A 10,853-nucleotide genomic window follows, 5' to 3' on the forward strand; every position below is an offset into this window, starting at 1 on the left:
GCACCTGGGAGCCCCCCCGCTCTGGTGGTGGGGTCTGGCAGGCACACCTGGGACAGGGCGGTGGGTGGTTCGTTCTCATCCTCGGCCTGCTGACAATGGGGGCTGTTCAGTGATGGAGGCAGGCGCATGCCTCTTTCCCCCGTGCTGCCCTTCTCTAGGGCCGCCGGCAGGGAGCCAGGCTGCTTAACTGCACTGCTGCCCCTGGGCCTGCCCCACGGCCCCTACGCCCTGAGCAGCAGTAAGGGCCTGGTCCTCTGACGATGCTGAATGCTCAGCTGGTGCCCGAGTGGAGATGGACGTGGGGGTGTAGCGGGGAGGATGGGTGGGGAGGTGCTGCGCTTGGAGAAGCGATGGCTGGGGCTGGAAACGGTCTGTCTAGCTGCGCTGGGAGTGAAGGACTGGGTCTGGGTTCTGCTCTCCTCCCTGTTATTCCTAGGAAGAGAAACCAAACCACTGAGGGATGTGAGCTTTGGACCCTACCGTGAGGGCGATGGTGTTATCCCCTTTTCCACAGGTGGGGAAACTGAGGCATGCAAAGGCGGCCAGAGCAAGGCATTCGTTTCCGTGCTGGGCACCGAGCTCACGACTTCCTGGCTCCCAGCCCTGTGCTCGGTCGCACCTTGTATTTGAACACTGAAGCCTACAGCTGTCAGCCTGACCCGGTCCTCAGCACAGAGTGGGCCTGCCCCAGCTCGCTCCTGTCTCTCCTTTGCAGGGCGTTGTTATGGCCTAGGACAGGGGGTCTCAGAGTGCGGCCACCAACTCTGGCTGGGGGCTGCACTGACATTTTTTCCTGAAATACTTAAAGAACTTTAGGGAAAACAAATCAATAGGGGCATGTACACAGCCAGAGCATTGTCATTTCTTTATGCAGGGCTTTTTGCATAATCAATAATAAAAATAATGCTGTGAAAAGTGATAGTGGTATGTTTGTTAATATCACTTTTCACAGCAAGTTAAGAGCTGGATGGAGGAGTGGGGGGGTGAGGCAGCAGGGGCCAGGGAGGATGGATGCAGGGGGCCCTGCCCCCATCTGGTTGGGGGTGTGGGTTGGCACCTGGAGCTGGGGGTCGGTGCCCTGGTCCAGCACCCATTGGAACCCAGGGTGGGCACCTGCAGCTGCATGCCTGGGGATCAGAGCCCAGGGTCGGCGCTTGGGCCCGTGCCCGCTGCTGCACAGCCGGAACTAGGAGTCCGCGTCCTTGGCCAGCACCCGCTGCCGTGTGACTGGGGCAGGGGATCTGCACCTCGGGCTGGGGATTGGCGCCCATGGCCAGCACCCGCCGGAACCCAGGGTCGACATCCAGGAGCAGTGCCCAGGGCTGGGGATCGGCCACCACTGGGATTGGGGGCTGGCGCTTGGGGTCTGTGCCTGCTGCCGCATGGCCAGGGATTGGCATCCAGAGCCAGCCCCCGCCGGAGCCCAAGGCCAGCGCCGGGGATCTGCACCCAGGGTCGGCGGCCAGGGCTGGGGGTTGGAGCGCACAGACGGGGGTCAGCACTTGGGGCAGCAGCTGCCGTCCGCATTGGGGGTTGGTGCCATGCACCCAGAGATAGGAGCCTGTTGGCATCTGAAGCCCTGTGGCTGAAGGCCAGGGCTGTGTGGCCAGAGCTGGGGGTCAGCGCCTGAAACCCCACGGCCAGAGCTGGCTAGGACACGCTGTGCCGTGCTGGAGGAAGAGGCCCGACCCCACCTCTCCAGAGGCTCTCTGGAGGATGGTAGTGGGGGCTGCCAAGCTTTTGTGCCTTGGAACAATGGTGGGAAGCCCGGTTTACTTCCCAGGAAAAGCTCCCCACAAGGGCATTGTTCCTGGGACGTACATAAACCGAGAGGCAGTTGGGGAGGGACGGGCTCACGAGAGAACAGAGTGAAGATGTGGCCAGTCGGCCCTTGGGGCTTTATTCCAGCCCTGCTTTGGCTCTGCACCTGGACGCTGGTAACCGGGGACCCAGGCACCTGCCCAGGTAGGAGAAGCTCTGGTTTGGGGCTGTAAATGGGGGGCTAGGTTGAGCTCTGAGGCACCCACGTTGCCTAGCGATGGCAGGGGGAGTTCTCTAGCCGTTTTCCTGGCTCCAGCGGTGGAGTAGCTGAGTCAGGCCGTTGACGGCTGGGCCCTGGGGGCTGATCCCGTTGGGCTGGCTGCGGGGATGGGTTTGGGGGCGCCGAGCGGGTGATGGGCTGGAGCTGAGCCGGGAGGAATGGAGGCTGGACCCCAGGGGCGTGCCTGTCATGGGGAGAGCTTGTCTGGGTGATGCACTCCAACGTCACGTGGGCCAGGCGTCCCTGCCTCCCGGGTAAAAGCTGGTTGTAAAAAGGTGAAGGCCACGTGGCTGGGATGGGCGGCACAGCCCAGAGTGTGAGGGGGGGTGGCTAGAAGAACAGGGGTGAAAGCTCCCCCACTGCCACCCACCCACTTGGTGCCCCAGGATGTATTTATTGCCGAGCGCCGAGTGCAGGGCCAGTCCCCACAACCTAGACCAGCCCAGCACTGGGAGATGCTATGGAGTGGGCCATTGCGCAGGGGCAGTGGAGTAGGAAGACGTTGGCTATCGCTGGGCCGGTGATCGCTGAGAGCAGGGAGGCAACGCGGACTTAGTGATAGATGCCTTTTGGGTCCCTTTCCCTCTCCCTCACTGGGCTGTGCTGACCTGTGAGCCCAGGGCAGGTCCTGTCCAGCAGCCTTGGTTCCAAAGAGCCCTCCAGAGACAGAGAGCGAGGGGCCAGCGGTAATTATCAGAGGGGCCAGGGTAAGCAATGCTGGGAACCGACTCGCCGGGGCCGAGCTGGAGCAGGTGCTGGGATCGTGCCTTCTCCCGTGTCTCTTTGTGTTTCCACAGAGGTGAAGGTGGTGGGTCTCTCCAGCGCTGAGAAACTCACCATATTACAGGGGTGCCCCGGGATGCCAGGCGCAGCAGGAAGCCCTGGAGAAAAGGGGGCACCCGGTCAACCTGGCCTGAGAGGTAGGAGATGAGAGAGGGGCTCTCACAAGAGGCGCTGCCCCCAAGCTGGAGCCGTCCCCTCTGGGCCTGTGGGGTGGTCTTGGGCCAGCTCCCATTGGGTCTGTGGGGAAGGTGGCGAACGCAGCGGTCACAAGGAGGGGATCGGACTCTGGCAGCTACGGAGCACTATGGCTCAATATGGAGTCAATTGGCGCAGCGGCATTGAAATCAATGCCCCATTTACACTGGAAGAGGATGGGGCCCAATGGCTCGGAGGTGTCACTAGAGCCGGGGAATCTCTGGCTAAGGGTGCAAACCCCATATTGAACTGGGCTCTTCGCTGGGCGGTGCCCGGTGGGACCCCATCGCCGGCGGTCACTCTGGCTGGTGCATGGGCCTTAGCAGACTGTGTGTGATCCCTCCTGGCACGGCGATTAGTCCCTGATGAACCACACGCCCTCCGCTGGTGGAAGACCAAGGCACCACTTCATGGGCCAGCCGCCCCCTGAATCTGGGCCCTCTACCCCCCGGTGCCTCTTGCTCCCACACACAGGGCTCAACTGACCAGCCCCTGTAGGGTTGGGCAGGAGCCCCCCCACCCCCATACCTCCTCCAGGCCCCATGGCATCGTCCACCGGGATTAGCTGGGCAGCCCACGTGAGCCGCTTCTCGTGGTTGCTATGGGAACAAGTAGTGATGGATCTTGCGCGCTTCCCTTCTTTTTCCTCGGGGTCCGTCCGTTCGTCCCCCTTTAAAAGAGCTCCCGGGGACCCCCCCGTGCCCCCCAGACCGTGTTCTGCCCCTTAGCTGCGCTCAAGCACTTGCCTGCGTTCACTGCGTCTCTCTGTCTGCTCTGGATTTCAGGGGCCGGGGGACCGCCGGGGAAAGCGGGACCGAAGGGGGAACGAGGTAACTATGTAGCAATGCTCTTGGTGGGCGGGGGGTGGGGTGGGGGGGGGCTGAGGGTGTAGATTACACCCGATGGGGGGTTTTATTCGAGGCAGGCAGGAGCCGTAGCATTCAGATGGGGAGCCCCCCTGTTTCAAGAGGCGTTGGTGGCTGGGCTTGGGCCCACTCCTATCTGCTCTGTCTCTAGTCGGTTTAGTCTGTCCTGCCAAAGTTCTCCTGTGGCTTTCAAAAGGGGCCTTCGGGGCTGCTCCTCCCCACCCCACAAGTCACCACAGCCCTTCCCATCGATTGCAACGGGCACTGGGACCAGGCCCTCAGAACCCGGGGCCACATGAAGCTTTGGGACAGGCATCCAGTGTCAGGGAGATGAGACAGCGCCCAGGATCGCCCCCCCACCCCGCCTTCCCCCGTGCTGGCCTGAAACGGGCTCTCTCTGGAGCATTTCCCCCTCTTCTCACGCCGCAGGGGGCCGATCGGGGTCTCGGTGGGAGGGACCTTTCCACTGCCCTCAGTGGGCTTTGGCTCAGGTCCCCAGAGAGCAGGTGGCCGTGAAGGTTGCACCCAGACACTACCAGCACATTGCAAGGCGGGAGGGCAGTAATATACAGCCCTTTCCAAGAAGAGGCACGGCTGTGACACAGCGGGAAAAGCAGCTAACCGGGAACCTTCCACTCTTCATCCAACCAAGTTCTACAGGGTGCCGGCTAAGCCTTGCTTTCTAACTGCGGTTTTGTTTGTTTCTCGGAATGGCAGGAGACCAGCCAGACCCTTCCTTCCTCTGCCAGAACGGTGAGTTTGCCTCCTCGGTGCTTAAAAAAAACGACTGACCCTTGTGTGCATTACGTAGCGCTTCAAGGCATCCACCTGCCATGCATGGGGCTGTGCTGACACAGACCGAGAGACGGTCCCTGCCCCGGCAAGCTTACAGTCTGAATAGCCAAGAGCAGCCCTGGCCCCATTTTACAGGTGGAGATCGTAAGGGCCCAAGAGGGGTTGATGGACGAAGAGGTTGGTACGATGCAGCACAGAGCTGCGCGGGGTAACCCCCTCTCATCGGACTGACCCCACGGAGCTAGTTAAAGAGATGAAGGGACTGGCTCAAGTCACACAGGGAGTCTATGGCAGAGCTAGAAACCCAGTTCCACTGAGTCTTCATCCAGTGCCTTAACCAAAAGACCATCGCTCCGGAGCGGTGAATATTCCCCTTTCAGGCACCGGCCCCACCTACTCCCCGGAGCAGTTTAGTCCTGGCCTGCTGCAGTTGCAGTAGCCTTCGCGTCAGAGGAATAACAGGCTGTGTTGGTTTGTCTGCTTGCTTTAGAAGGTTTAACTCTCCTTCGGACGGGAAAGCACACGGGTCAGTAATACAGGAACGATAGCCAATAACCCCTTTCCTCCAAGGATCGCAAAGCACTTAGGTGGGAACGTATTATCAGCCCCACATGGGGAAACCGAGGCACAGAGAGGGGCTGTGACCTGCCCTGGGGCACACAGTGAGTCAGTGATGAACCCATGAGTACAAACTCCCACTTCCCCCTGTTTTAACCATTAGACCACACTTCCTCCCTGAGCTGGAGCTAGGATCCAGGGATCCTGACAGGCAGTTCCTGTTCTTTTAAGCACTAGCCCCCAGAGCCGGGGCTAGAGCCCAGGAGTGCAGACTCCCAGCTGTCCCTGCGCTAAGCACTACATGGAGATGAAACCCTCCGGAAATGACATTTAGCCTAAACCAGGTTCCTGGAGCCTGCTGTGGCCGCTAACTTGGTAGCAAGGTAACCTCCTAGCACTGCGAGGGGATCTCAGAGTTCCATCCGCAGCCACTCAGTCCCGTCCCCTCCCCACTTCCGTGCGCCTCTCTCTGGGAGGAGACGAGACCTCAGACACGTTTCCCCAGGGACCAAATTCTGCCTTGATTCCAGGGCCAAAGAGCTGCAAGGAGCTTTTGAGCAAAGGGGAGTTCCTGAGCGGCTGGCACACCATCTACCTGCCGGACTGCCGGCCGCTGAGGGTCTTCTGCGACATGGACACGGACGGTGGAGGCTGGCTGGTAAACGCGGTATCCTAGCGCCGGAGCGATGGAAAAGGGGGATCAGGTCACATCCAGAGCTGCCTGCTCCCAGCGCAGTGCGAGAGATTTACGCCCGGGTAGCAGAATGTGGCCGTGATGTGCCTGGGGAGGGGGTAAAGAGAGAATCATTCCTTACCCGTAGGTAGCGCCTTTCACCCTGAAGGGCTTCACAACCCGTCTGCACAGGGAATCGCGTCTCCCATGGCTGGAATGCAGCCACCTCTGGGGAGGGATGGGGCAGCTGTTTGACAGTGCGCAGTAAAGCTACAGTGCAGGCCAGGAAGATCGCTGCGTCTCCCTGAACAAGCAGGAGGGGTTGAGGTAGAGGAAGTTAACCCAGGCTGTGGAGTTACCTGGGATTATCAGTCCACGAGTTAGCGGAGCAGAGAAATCGCTGGAAGGCAGATACCTCTGTCTCACCTTTCCCTGACTGCTGGCATGCCCCACACATGCGTCTTTCTCCGGTTTGTAAGATTTCCCTTTGCTCACCCAGGCATGGTGTGAGTCCCTGGTGGCTAGGGGTGTGCAAGGCTGACACTCTGAACGTCCTGGCTGGCTGGGCACTTGTGGGGTGAGTGGAGGGGAAGGAGGCCATGGGGCTGTCGCAAAGAGGTGTCACTCCCAGGCGCTCACTGGCTTGGCCGAGATTAACAGCCAGCGCTGAATGTGCTAGGGCTGGGTCCAAGCAGCAGAGTCCGGAGCCGCTCTAGCTCGGTACTTCCCCAGCACATGGGGAGTGGAAATTGGAGCTGGTTTTGCTTGGCGCATCCACCTCCAGACAGATCATTCTATCCTGGCTCCAGCCATAGTTACCGCTGGGTGCTTTGGGGGCGGAGGGGGAAGGGAAGGCATCAAAACCCCATGATGTATCCAACTGTGCAACATTTTACACCAGTGGGGGAATTCCTTCCTGACCCCAGCCAGGGACAAGCTCATGCTCTGAAGCCTGAGACTGGACAGCCCAATTGATCTTTACTTCCAGCTAGTGTCCCCACAGCTGCTCTTCTGGGTGCTCCATGGCCCAGCTCAGTCTGTTGTTTGAAGTTCAGCTGCCGGAGCATGAGAGCCGGGTCAGCTCCCAGCCCCCATTCTCTCGCCTCTCCTCCAGGTGTTCCAGAAACGCATGGACGGCTCGGTGGATTTCTACCGCACCTGGAGCGCCTACAAGAAGGGCTTTGGGAACCAGCTTTCTGAGTTCTGGTTGGGCAATGAGAACCTCCACCTGCTCACCCAGGACGGTACGGAAACCCAGCAGCTGTCCTGCGGGCTGTTATTCCACAGGGCCTCTCCAGGGGGCAAAAGCGAGCAGCCATTACCCATCAGAGGCCTTTTAGACCCAGCCCTTGGATTCTGAGGGGCTGGAAATTCCAAGGTTGGGTGGGAATATTCATTTCCTCTGATCCCCTCCTTTTCCCCGGGGGATCCCCTTCCCTCCCTCTCAGCCAGTTCCACTGTTGGTCGTTCTGCCCTATTGCCCTGCAAAGACATGGCATCGCTCACAGGGATGGTCACCCCTGGGTGTGCTGGCGTCGCGGTGGGCAAGCCTTCCTGCCTCGTGACTAGAAGCCCCAGCCCAGATCCCCCTCCTGGAGGTGAGAGGGAGCCAAAACCAGCCCCTGGCTAACGCTGGGCTCTGTCCCTTTCCCTCAGGCGAGTTCCAGCTCCGCGTGGACCTGGTGAATTTTAATAACAGCAGCTCCTTTGCCAGCTACCGGTCCTTCAAACTCAAGGGGGAAGAGGACAAGTACGAGCTTGTTCTGGGGACGTTCCTCGGCGGCTCTGCAGGTGAGGAGAGTGTGTCTGGCTGGCGTTCTGCACTGCGCCACCTAAAGGGGCAGCCCGAGGGGAGGTGGGCAAAGGCACCTTGAAGCCACTTTTATGCCCTCAGGAGTCTGGGCTGCTCTGAGGCTCAAATCAGAGCAACCCCAGGGATGCTGTACCTGCAAACTCCTGAGGGCTGCCCCGCAGTCCAGAGCAGCTCAGAGTCTCCATAGCACCATATACTGTGGAGACACCCCCTTCTGTCCCTGTGCCAGGGGCTTCATGGGGACCTATGGGCTGCTTATCGGGGACCTACACAGTGCCTCCTCCAGGGGACTGCACCCCAGCCTGGGCCCCTGAACGCTGCAGGAGCAGCACAAAGAGGCCAAGGCGGGGGAGAGAATCTGTCCCATTGTGTGTGTGAGTGGGAGAGACAGCACATGTTCCACTTCCCTTCGCTTCTCCTACAAAGAAATATGCATCCAAACTCCCAGAGCAAGGGATGCAGCGAAGCACGAAATGGGCCGTGCTTCTCCAGGGTCGCTCAGCCATTTGTAATCACATGATAATGACTGATCAGCATGAATACTTAACCCTCCACGCGCCTCTGGTGCTGCCCCCTGGGGGCTTTGTGAGCACTTTGTGTAGGTCCACGGATTATGCCCCAAAAACCTATTGTGAGGGGGTAAAGGATGGAGGGTCTCTGGGGAGCCCAGCACTGAAATGCAGCTATTTCTGGGGAGGAGGAACGCAGCAATGCTATCCAGCAATTTAAGGTAGGCAGAAGAACGGCACATCTGGCTCAAACCGCCCACTTTGCAATGGGTCTGTCTCCTCCGTCGGGGCTCCTGCTGGTTCAGGGTTCCCGGGCATTAAGGTGGTTAATCCCTAGGAGCCTCGGCAATCCGTTTCCTTGGCCTGAATTACGCAGATGCACCTTGTCCGGCCCTGCACGCTTCCCCCGAGAGCGCCACTGGCAGGGAAAACCCGACCCGATGCCACACTCACGGATCTGAGCCACAGCTCAGCTTTGCTAATGGTAACACTTAGAACTTGCCCATCTTCAAAGCACTTCACAGGCTTTAGCTAATTAACCCCCACGTGGACTGACAGCTGGACCGGACTCAGGGCACCCTGGGGTTCTAATCCTGGTTCTGACACTCATGGCGTGACCTTGGGTAGGTCACAGTCTTTGCTGTGCCCCACTGTGTAATGGGGATAATGTACCACCTGGGGTGTATGAGGATTCATTCTTAATGTGCTGTTGACATGCTGAGCATTACCATGTAGGCATGTATTATTATCATCCCCATTTCACAGCTGTGGAAACTGAGGCAAAGCCATGATTTGCCACCGAGTTCACCACATCGGCAGCCCGGTGGACGCTGAGCTCGGTGGAAAATCTGGCCCTGATTGTGGGTGCTGAGGCCTTGAAAACAGTCTAGCACCTTGGAAAAAATGTGACTCCCTAGTGCCTTGGGCAAACCCAGGCCTCTCAGATTCATAGCTAGTCAAGCCAAAAGGGACCGTGCTAAGCACATCGCGTCTGCTCTCTGGCATGACACAGCCATAGAATTAAACCTCACGAGCTTGGATCCCAGTGTTGGGCTCAGACCAGACCACAAGCCCCGGAGATGGGGATATAGTGCCGGCAAGGGAAATGCTCTCATTTCTCTGCTGCTCAAGGTCATGCCCTGGTGCGCTTGTGGCACTGGGGTCTCGTGTGTCCCGCAGGTGACTCCCTGGACCTCCACAACGGGAAGCCTTTCTCCACCTACGACCGCGACAACGACAGCGGGACGCAGAACTGCGCCGTCTCCGTGCATGGCGCCTGGTGGTACATCAACTGCTACCGCGCCAACCTGAACGGGGGCTACGCGGTGGGGGAGCACAAGCAGCCGAGATACGGCATTGACTGGGTCTCTGGCCAGGGCGTTGGCAACCCCTACAAACGCACGGAAATGAAGCTCCGCTAGCCGGGGGCCCCCGTCCAACTTGTGCAGATCAGGGGCACGCCCGAGACAGCAGGATTGAGCTGCCTCATAGATCCTCTTGTAGCAAACCAGCTTCTTCTCCCCCTGCAGCAGCTCCAGGAGCCTCCAATGATTACACACACACACCCCCTCAATCTCTGGAGGGATAAAAGACTCCTTCCTGGGATCATCCAAGCCCCCAGTGCATCCCCCAGGTCCCGTGAGGACAGCCCTCCTGATGCAATCACCCCCCTCACTCCCAGGGCACCGGGGCAGATCCTTGCTCTCCTGGCCCTGCCATCTGACGTTGCATTGAGTCGTGTTGTGTCCAGATTCTCTGGAGGCTGCTTAGCGCCATCACATGCTCAGAGGCAAATAAATAGGCCACAGGGAGCTCAGTGCATGTCCCCACACAACGTGGTGGCGTGCCATCCTCTGCAGAAACAGCTTTCCCATAGAGTTGCCCAGATCAGGACTAGCGAATGCAATCGATTTTGTGTGTGCACATACATGTCGTTGGGCCTGTGTATGCGTGTCAGACCCAATTACACGCATGTGGAGGGTTGCTCTGGCGTGTATTTCATACGATACTGCTGCACTTGCGGCTGCTGTGTTCGGTGCACCCAATAAAAGCGTCACTCCCGGCCGTTCGTTTGAAATCTCGCTCATTTGAACGTTCCCTGCGCGCTCGGCAGCTGCTTTTCGGCGGCTCCGGCTGAGTTTGCCCAGCTGCGGCGGTGGCTTTGATCCCAGCAGAACAGCACTCGGGAGGGCTGAAGGTCTCCACGTCCTGTTTTGTTTGTTCAAGCACATTGGCTTGTCAGTTTCATGTGACCTTGTCTGCTGGCCTGAAACAACTGCAGCGAGGGAAGTCGTCTGTGCACCTACGGCCGGGTCCGGAGCCCAGTGAAGTGACCGGGAACCTTCCCACTGGCTGTAGTAGCCTCTGGCTCAGGCTGGAAGAGAACATAGGCCCATAGGCGTTGTCATCCCCAAGCAGAGGCCATCGCTTGTCCGCAGTTTTTAAGCAAATTAGCCTAATCCATCTAGTCTGGTACGATGCCACTTGTGGTGTCCAGCACCTGCTATTTGTGGGGACAGGGAAAATCCTCTCTGGACCCTAGATTTGCATGTTGTGTGTTTTTCCTCATGTGTGTGTGTGTGTGTGTGTGTGTGTGTGTCTATGCGGTTGTGCTGAGTTT

General features: G+C 59.0%; 1 protein-coding gene across 1 annotated transcript; it reads left to right on the forward strand.

The window, feature by feature from the left end:
* The first annotated feature begins 126 nt into the window (after positions 1–126).
* On the forward strand, positions 127–10,297 carry FCN3 (ficolin 3). Its single transcript, XM_054012135.1, has 10 exons — positions 127–238; positions 437–514; positions 1,597–1,965; positions 2,839–2,961; positions 3,805–3,849; positions 4,603–4,638; positions 5,769–5,896; positions 7,026–7,155; positions 7,568–7,702; positions 9,413–10,297. The coding sequence occupies exons 1-10, from the start codon at positions 127–129 to the stop codon at positions 9,652–9,654; spliced, it is 1,398 nt and encodes a 465-aa protein (XP_053868110.1). The 3' UTR covers positions 9,655–10,297.
* The last annotated feature ends 556 nt before the right edge of the window (positions 10,298–10,853 follow it).

This window comes from Malaclemys terrapin, chromosome 22, assembly GCF_027887155.1.
Source record: "Malaclemys terrapin pileata isolate rMalTer1 chromosome 22, rMalTer1.hap1, whole genome shotgun sequence".
Taxonomy (NCBI): domain Eukaryota; kingdom Metazoa; phylum Chordata; order Testudines; family Emydidae; genus Malaclemys; species Malaclemys terrapin.